Genomic DNA, 9,757 nt, shown 5'->3' on the forward strand with positions numbered 1-9,757 from the left:
ATAAAAAGCAGCTTAGAACATTCAAGCCACCAGGCTGTGAAGTATTTTATAAAGCATTAGTTCATTCCACAGTTTGACAAGGCTGTGTGTGTTTTTAATTAATGAAAGAAAACCTGCCTAGGACTTGCTGTCCTGCTCAATCACAGTCAGTGCTCTAAAGCCCCTGCAAAGCAAGTTGCTCCTGGGGAAAACAAAACAAAACACCATGCAAAGAAAAAAAGCCAACTAACTGTCAAATTTTTATGACAGGTTTTTTCCAGAGAGTCCAAGATCTTTACAGTATCCTGCCACCTTCCATCACCATTTGGAAAATCCTGAGAGAACGTAAAAAAGGAGACACTTAGGGAATGTTGGGGAAAAAACAAATGGAAACCCCGCCTACTTCTACCAAGGAGTCAGTTCTGCTCCAACACCAGACACACAGCTTTCCCTCTGGGCCAAGCAGTCAATCCCATATAGAGTATAGTTGGGGTGGTTTTTTTTTTTTGGTTGGCTGGGGTTTTTTTACCATGTTCACTGGCAGCATTTAAAGCAGGAGGAAAACATGCATGCAATCTAGAAGCCTTTAAACTAGATGGAGGCAAAGTATCTCACCACAGCTCAACCCAACTCCTTCCCAAAAACCAAGTTGTCGCAGAGCGCTACATAAGTGAACCCTTAAGAAGGCTGTAAGGTTAATGGAGACCTTTCGTGTAGAGAATCAAAACAAAGGAAAGACTGTACTGAAGATTACACTCTCCTCACAGAGATATGACTCAGTGCCCTATCACACACTATTTTCAAAAATAAATTAAACAAAACAGATTTAAGAATAGCAGCAGGAAGGGTATGTGTATTATGGCCACTCCAATCTCCAGCATACTGGATACACAGATCACCATTTTACTTTATTCCATGAAAACAAAGGCAAGATGTTCTTCCCAATGCTCTCCGCAGGGCCCAGGCTGAGGAAGAAAATAAAACTCTGAACACTCTCATTTGGTCACTAGAGCAGGAGAAGGGAAGAAGAGAGAGAAGGGCCAGCCAGCTGCCTGCCTGATTTCAGCACTGCAATCCTATGACCCTCAACTGCATATTTATGAATTGGTGTCCCAGGCAAAGAGGAGAGGGGAGGAAAGCTGGGAGAACTCAGGCCACGGTGCTAATTCCGTTCCTGCACAAAGACAGTCTCTTGAGGACACAGGCCTGCCTCCTGTAACGTGATCTCATAGTCCAGGTGGGAGAGTTTCCTTCGAGGGAAGTTGGTGAGAAGTTCAAAGCGTTCATTGGGGTATCCTTTTGACTGGACATGTTTCACCAGAGCCTGGAGAGAAAGAAAGGCAAAGAAGTGTCATATAACTCAAAACAACACAGAAGAATGTAAAAAAATATCCCCTTTTCCTTTAAAAAAGGAAGTTTGTAATCACAGTCAAAGGAAATTTGGAAATTTTGTACATAGTATAGACCCTCTTTTACTTCAATATCTAATTTGATCCACACATGGTAAGAATAATCATAAAAACGAATTACCAAGTGATCCCTCACCTAACCGATTCTTTAAACAGAAGACATACATAATAGTACTTTAATTCAAGCAAGCCGAATTCCACATCACACATTCAAATCACAGTAAAAGAAGATTCGGCAAAAAAAATCCTTAAGTGCCCCAAAACAGAAGCCCCCTCACTTGTTTATCAGATATTACCCTTACATTAAACCTAAAAGCCACCAAAGAAACATTTTTGTCAGGTAATGTTTTCAAAAATAAATGCAGTATTTTTACTAAAAATGTAATTTTTTCCTGCCTTCAAAAAGCATGAGGATTTGGGTTGGTTTTTTTCTTTTTTTTTTTAAAGCTCTTTTCAATTCATTGACTTCTCTGCCTACAATAGCAATTGGGGCAGGCAACAGAGGGCATTGGGATGAAGGGGTATCAGCCTCACAACCCCACAACCCAACAAGCAGACATATCAAGAAGAGCTAATGTCCATGCTACAATGAGAAATTTCCCAAGTTCATCAGGAAACACAGCAGATGTAAAGTACAAATAGACAGGGACAGAGAAATGGAGACTGGCAGAACAGTAGGGGCTACAGCAACAGAACAGGACTCTGGCAGAATGAAAAGTCATAGCTTTTTAAAGAGGGGAAAAAAGACAATTAATATGTAATAAAACAGAAAGTATGAAGAAGTAAGGGGGTCCCAACAATACTGTTTACATAGTTTCGGTGGGCAACTTATGCCGGTATATTAAGTGCAAGGAGGTAAGCTAGCAGTATTAAGCTTCTACTAGTACTAATTATTCCACTAGCTTCCCCTTGCTATTTAGCTGCCACTTCAGGACCACAGCGACCCAGCACACAGAATAAAGTGGTAGCAAACAAGCACTTGGCAGTTACTGCCACAGCTCACAGGCAAGTGGCTCAGGAGATCACTTGGGTGGCTGTTCATTTTAGTGTGTGTTCCAGTAGGAAAGCTGTCGGTCATATGGTGCTGACACGACACAGGACGTGGTCTCCCACAACAGCCCGTAACACTCTTCCTGATATTTCAGGGGCATCAATGCAGATGGAGCACGGGGTCAAGGAGCTGCAGGAAGATGTCAGGATGTTCTGCTGCATCAGGGAAGACGAGCAGAAAAGCAGTAGGATGCTGGCAGCAACACTGCAAGGGCAAGAACTGAGGCCTTGCGGTACAGACAGAATGGGATGACCAGAAGCAAGACTCAAACACAGGGAGGACAGCAACTTGCAGGACAAGGCACCCTGGAGACTCACGACCTGTGGCAGCAAAACAGCAGCTTTCCCCTCATTTGGGGAAAAAAAAAAAAAAAAAAAATCCGCTGAAAAAACAATATAAAGTCTTGGCAATAAATGGGGAGGACAAACAAGTTCCACTGGAAGACACAACTGGACCCACTGGTCCTACTCAACAGGTCAAAACCAGCAGGGAGAAGCAGCAGTGCACGCTGGTGGAGGGGACTCCTTTTGCAGGGGGCTGAGGGACCCAACTGCTGACCTAAGTCCGAGTCTTGCAAGCCTGCTGCTTGCCTAGAGTCAAGATCCAGGTTCTCATGAAGAGATTGTCAAAACTCATCAACAAAGCTCAACACGTGTCTGCAGTGCACCCTTGCAGCAGTGACAGCAAACCTGGGCTGCATCAACAAGAGTATGGCCAGCAGATCAAGGGATGCGATTACGCCACTCTGCTGGGCCACACTTGGAATACTGTGTTCAGTTTTGGTCTCTCCACATTCAGGAGGGACAAGGAAAAACTGTAGACGATCCAGTGGAGGGCCATCAAAATGACTAAAGTATAGGACACACCTTGGTACATGAAGAAAGGTTGAAGGACTTGGTTTTGTTCAGCCTAGAAAGCAAAAGGCTTGGTGGGAATATCATCACAGTGTTCCAATACAGAGAAGATGAAGGCATTTCTTTCACAAAGATGCACGGTGACAAGAGAAAATGCACACAAGTTGCTCCAGGGGAAATTTCATCTGGATATAATGAAGGAATTCTTTACTGTGAGAGAAATTAAACTTCGGAGTAAGTTGCCCAGAGAAGTGGTGGAATGTCCCTTGCTGGAAGTATTCTAAACTCAGCTTGAGAGGGCCCTGGATAACCCCATCTACAGCCCTGCTTTCAACAGGGGGTTAGACCACATGATGTCCAAGGATCCTTTTCAGCCTGGACTTTTCCAAGATTTTATGACTGCAGAACAGCCAGGAAAGCAGCTGCATGGAGATTTCTTCTGGATTCATCAAAATTCACGCACAAACCTTTGGTATGAGACTATCGGCCCAACCTCCTCTTTTACCTGGACTGTTCTCCAACAGGCTTTGCAGATTACAATACCTGTGTCTGATGAGGAATACAAGTAAGCGGCTTTGACTTCTTTTTCAGGCAACAAGGATGATCAAAATTCCTTTACAAACTACTGTATTTAAAAACTCAGTTAAGTTTACTGCCCACATCTCTCCCCTGCCCCGTTTAAAGGCCAACCTTTCCTGCACACCTTACAACAACTGGTAGACAACAAGTTATTCAGGCAACCAGTCAGCAATACAGATGAAGGGCTGAGCTGCTGAACAGAGTGAAGTCAGCTACTTAATTGCACACAACGAGCAATTGCTTCTATAAAAAGGCAGTGTTGCCTTTTTTTTTTTTTTGGCCTGGGGGGGAAAAAAGGGGTTACAGTAATATTGGAAGCATAAGCACATTCTGGAGACAACAGAGTGTAAAGAGGCCGCTCTTGATCGATAACAATGCAATGATTAAAAAACATGTTTTTAAAAACAGCCCCGTGTTCGTGGGAGAGCAACATCATATCATCAGTTAAAACTTCTAAAGTGCAACTGTCTCCTTAAACAATTTCTTTTTATAGTTCTGGGCAGCTTTAAAATGGAAGCAACTAAGGGCTGAAAAAAATCAGCACAGAAATGATGCTCACAAAGAAACATCTGAGACTCAATCTTGATCTGACTGAAATGGCTTTAAAAGATCACATGACATGAACACAAAAGCTGCCTGTTCAGCTCTGCAATAAAAAGGTACCTTTACCCACAAACCTTGACTAACCTACATTCCTCTGCTGAGTGTAGAGCAGGAGGCAGCAAAGGAAATCACATGCTAAGATTAACTTCCTTTAACTGCCACAGTCCATATAAGGAGTCAAACCAGAAGTCAGGATTATCAGCAATATAACAGTATTTCACCTATGTATCACGTAAATAAATTAAGTATTCAAAAGTGCTACATGTTTCATAATACATGCAACTTTATTTAACAGACTGTTTTCAAAAAGCAATTAAGATATAAAAGAATACTTGGAAAAAGATTATACACCATGAATGCTATGACAAAGCAAGAACAAAGGTCTGAAAGTAAAGGTGGTTCCTACAGTAAGAGTGATGCTCTGCCAGTGTTCCTCAGTCTTTATATTTCAGTCCCAGGACTCCATGTGTAGTACTGCAGGCAGTCTACAACCTTACGTTTACACCTGGTTTGAGAGATGATGGTATAACAAAGGCAAATTTTTTTTCCCCCCTTGTATTTTCAAGCAAAAGAGTTAAGGATGAGAATATGAGCTTGAGACACTGTATGTTTCCAGAGTGCTGCAGACTTGGTTATAGTCTCATTTTCTGTAAGAGATGTGACACTTTTCTTCTAAATCTGCATGAGATCCTTTTGGAGAGGTGTGCTTTTGCCTTCCCTAAGACTTCAATACAGAGCTTTTAGGTTGATTACATTAAAATGAGCTTAACTGGCCACTGTGTCATGAAAACTCATGGCTAACAGGAATATAGTGACCTCTTTACATGCTGCTTCCAGATAAGCACCTGCAAAATTTTGATGGAAACGCCATCCACATCGACTTCTCCAAGGTAAACAAGCCCAAAGCATAGCTGAGACGCACACCTGAAGCACAGTAATTAAATAACATTGTAACAAATTTGTTTTGGGAGAACTTCCTCCAAAGCCTGTTCTGTCATCCACATCCAGAAGGGAGTGTGGAAGTACAGTGAAAGAGATGGAGAAAAAGAATGAAGAGTTTTGCCTTTGATTTTACCATTATCTGACCACGGACAATGACTGAACTTTTCCATTTAGGGGGGAAAAAAAAAACAACGCAAAAATGAGTGAGCTGAGAGTATTTTACAGTAATTTAATGATTAACGCAAAAGCCACTTAAGAGTCATTTTAGAAAGGAAACTAGCAGTTTTGGGACTAAGGAAGACACTGGAGTGTACATGCAACCCAAGCAGCAATGGAAACATACAGAGCCAGCAGAGTCTGTTGATCGGGAGAGAGGAATGACATGGAAGAAACACAACAGAATGACAATGCAAGCACTCCCTGGATATACCACTTTCACTAGATCCAATTTCAATAGTGCCACCACAGGAAAAGAAGTTCTCCAGTTTCAACTCTTCTGTACTCAAACAAGGATTCCGATTAACTCCACTCACCAGAAGTTTAGCTTGTTCGGGCAGTGAAATTTGTTCCCTCTTTCCATCTGGATACCTTAGCATCAGCTGTGCCTTTGGTCCTAGCATAAAGGAAGTTACTACAAGTTAACAAACAACAAGGCAGCTGAATTGAGCTCTTCTGTAGATTTTAGGTGGCACGCTTTACTGCACAGCATAGCAGGGTTAGGGACTGGAGACAAATACAAGGTTCCAGTCTATGAAGATATATTTCTACCACGTGTTTAAAATATACACATCAAACTCGGGACTCTAAAGAGTTAACAGTAGTGATCAGCGTTCCCAGAGAAAAGCACACTGTGCTACTGCCTTTGAGACCACCCCACTCTGCTGCACCCCAGCTCAGGCACTGCAGGGAGGAACAGAGACTGGGGAATCGTTTGTATTAGCCAAAGTTGCATTACTAAAACTCAGCCCAGACTCAAGGCAGCCAAGCTAGCGGAGCACAAGGTGGGGCTGATGTTATTCTGCTTCTCCCTACCATACTGGTAGAAGCCCTGTCATATGCACCTGCATTACACTAATGCGTACTTTATTTGTGGACAAGGTCTCAAACTAAGAAACTTGAGCTCAGTGACTAACACAACTCTGCAGTTTGTGACATCGCTATGCCAAAGTGGTGCTGCTGGCAAGGTGAACTGCTCAAACGTCTGGTGTCAAGGAGGGACAGGACAGAAGAAAAGATTTAGCTTTTCAAAACAAGGGATAAAACCATTCTTGTCAGCTTATTAAGATTCTCAGGAAAAAAAAAACCAAAACACAGGTCACTATAAAAAAAAAAAAGTGACAACTTACCATTCACATCTAGGCCCTGAAACGTACTTTCAGGCTTGTCAGTTGACTCCTCCAGTATCCCTGCATCAATACAGGGCAGTACTCTGTGATTTGATGTTGTCCCAGGCTCAGTCCTTGCAGGGGGCTCAGGCTGAGGCCTCCGGCTCTCCTCTTTTTTATACCCCAAGTCCTTGTGTGGAGACTTCCTCAACTTGGCAGGATTCTCCGATTCCTCCTCCTCCTCAGACCCGCAAACTGAAATAAACTCTTCACTTCCAGAAAAAAGCTCCGACTCGGACTCCTCATCTGACCGACTCTCCTGCTTGGCCTGCGAGGAATCAAAATGCGTCTCCTGTAATGAGGCTCTGATAGCAGCTTCCAACTGGCTGTCCTCACTGGCATCAATGAGACTCTCCTGTTGAATACAGACATAAACACAAATACATAAAAATCACTTTTAAATATGTACTGAAAATCAAGAGGACATCAGTCTTCCAAAGAGAAGCTACTAAAACAAACAGCATGGAAAGCTAGTCATGCTATGACTAGCTAATGACTTCTTGGAGTTTCGCATGGAGTAATATATTTTCCTTCCATACATGCACAATTCTGTGACTGCTAAATCCAAAACAAATGGTGAAAGCACAAACTGCACAACAAAAATAGTTATCATGGGAGAAGGCACTCCCTGGCGCACCGTATTTTTGCATGCTCTTGCACTAACTCATTAAGTCTGTTTGTACTACTGAATGGGAAATCAGTACAGCTAGATAAAGACAGGCTAGCATGCTCCTTCAGGTTTCTCCAGTCCTCCTAGAGCGCCTCATACTTACTGAACGAGAGCATTTTTGGGGAGGGCTGGTAGAATGGCCATCCAGCTGTCCGTGCTCACTCAGGAACCCAGTCACTTGGTCCAAGAAAGAAGACACATCTAGCTGGTGCCACTCCACTAGTTTCTGGCCTAGGGAACAAAAGGTGTCATGAAACATAATTTCAGCAAAAGATGGCAGCTTAGCAGTCAAACACACCAATTCACTGCTATGCATGCACTCTTCAAGAGTCCATATTTGTGGAACTGCAGCTTCCTACAGGCTACCACCTGATAATTATGAAGCTTCCTCCTTCCACTCCCTTGAAAAGGTTTTACTCATGGACAGACAGAAATACAGACCCTGTTTATTTCCGTTCTTTTCTTTTTATCTGTGGGAACATGTGCACAGAATGGTGAATTAAGCTTCAAAATGAAAAAAAGCCAAACCACTAAGTTTATGAAGAAGCACTTCTACATTCTTGCCTGCTTTGATTCTACACCTTGGCAAACAGCACAGTGAAGTGCCAAGAAGAGTATCTTAACTTCAATTTCAACATTAAAAAAAAAAAAAAAAAAGGTTTTGGGTGGTTTAAGTCAAATATCAAGAAATCTCAGCTCTGATTACAGACACTATTACTTCAGTCGTGAGAAGCAGGAGACCAGACCATTAATATAGTTGCATTATATGATGATAAAAGAAGAAAGGGTGTTGGGATACAGAAGAAAAAGTTACAATTTCAAAAGAGCTGGAGGGGGAGGTAGAAGTTTGATTGTTCAGGTAAAAAAAAAAAAAAACAAAAACAAAGCAGTATTTCAAAATTAAGATGCAATTTAATAAGTCATCGCTGAGCCTCACAAAGCTACTGTGCAAGGAGCAGGCAGCAGATTCATGAAATGCTTATAAATATTGTAGTTTATTCATCACATGATTTCAAGCAGGTTTTAAAAGGACACTTAAAAAAACTAATTTCAGAGTTTTACCACCAGGTGGTACTATTTTCACTTTCTAAGCAAAGTACTCACTAAGCTATACCAAGTACGATAACCAAATACACAAAATTCCAGCAAGCCTTGGGAGTTTTATTCCCTTAGTTCCTCCAAAACATACCACTTCACTTCTTCAGGGACAACAATGTCTCTCAGAGAGCAAAACAATGTAACTGAGATTCTTCAGCTGAATGTAACACACACTGCAAAAGATGGTATTCTAGCCTACAAATGCCAGTCCTTCTCATGGGATATATAAACTGTCACTTATCTTACCTGTCCTGGGATCCAGGATGGAGACATAAGGGAAGTCTGCTAATTTATAAAACTGTATGTACCTCTGTCCTTCCTCACTGTCATGGTATACCTACAAAATACCACATTGGAAGCAAATTACTGGGTGGAAAGGGAACACAAACAAACTGTACCTTGAAAATGTACAAAGTTTTTCTCTGTTTTACAGTATATGCTACAAATGGTACACAGAGTTCTCAGTAACTCTGCCAAGCTGAAAGTACGCCTCTAACACTCCACGTATTAGAAGCTACGTGGTAACATCTTGAATGCACAAGTGAAAGGCAGTTTATGCATTCAAATGCATATCCATATCCATGAACTACATCTACCTCCATAAACTACATCTCCATGAACTACTACACCTTTTGTGCAAGTTCACCAAGAGAACTGCCGCAGTGCCATTTTATTTGAAGAAGTCTGTTTTTTTCACTACCTCATCTACCAGGACACCAAGTTACCCGCACGGCCCCATTAAATTTCTCACCTGCCAAAAAATGAAATGTTCCCGGATTATGTTCTTCACAGCCTCATTGCTCCAGACATCGCGGTTGAGACACTGACAGGCAAAATCTTGCACATTCTGAATGTTTATCATGAGCCATTTGTTCTGCATCTGACCACACTCCTTGGCCTGTAAGTAGAGAGAAAAGCTTCATTAGATAAAACTGAAAAGCCAGACATAACCAATGCCAGCAATGATCAGTGATGGCTTCTAACACTGTCAGATTTTTTCACCAAAACCCCTTCACTGTGAGAAAGATGGACAGTGCTAGTGAAAATGCATCCACAAAACAGAAGGCAGGGCTGAAAGATCTGCTTTAAATGAGACTGGTTGAATTACAGAATCACATCGATGAACAGAGCTGCTGGATTTCAACAAGCCAAGCACAGAGTGGGGACAGCAACTTGGGGGGGGACAC

General features: G+C 42.1%; 1 protein-coding gene across 1 annotated transcript in view; it reads right to left on the reverse strand.

Moving 5' to 3' along the window:
- Nucleotides 1-510: 510 nt before the first annotated feature.
- UBXN7 (UBX domain protein 7) overlaps nt 511-9,757 on the reverse strand; it is a 24,393-nt gene continuing 15,146 nt past the window's right edge. The window contains exons 6-11 of the mRNA XM_009322896.1: nt 9,322-9,468; nt 8,817-8,907; nt 7,576-7,703; nt 6,764-7,157; nt 5,951-6,030; nt 511-1,303 (exon numbers count right to left, since the gene is read on the reverse strand). Coding sequence (XP_009321171.1) covers nt 1,142-1,303; nt 5,951-6,030; nt 6,764-7,157; nt 7,576-7,703; nt 8,817-8,907; nt 9,322-9,468 — 1,002 coding nt within the window. The 3' untranslated portion in view covers nt 511-1,141. The remainder of the gene's footprint in view (nt 1,304-5,950; nt 6,031-6,763; nt 7,158-7,575; nt 7,704-8,816; nt 8,908-9,321; nt 9,469-9,757) is intronic.

This window comes from Pygoscelis adeliae, unplaced genomic scaffold (genome assembly GCF_000699105.1).
Source record: "Pygoscelis adeliae isolate BGI_AS28 unplaced genomic scaffold, ASM69910v1 Scaffold554, whole genome shotgun sequence".
Lineage (NCBI taxonomy): Eukaryota > Metazoa > Chordata > Aves > Sphenisciformes > Spheniscidae > Pygoscelis > Pygoscelis adeliae.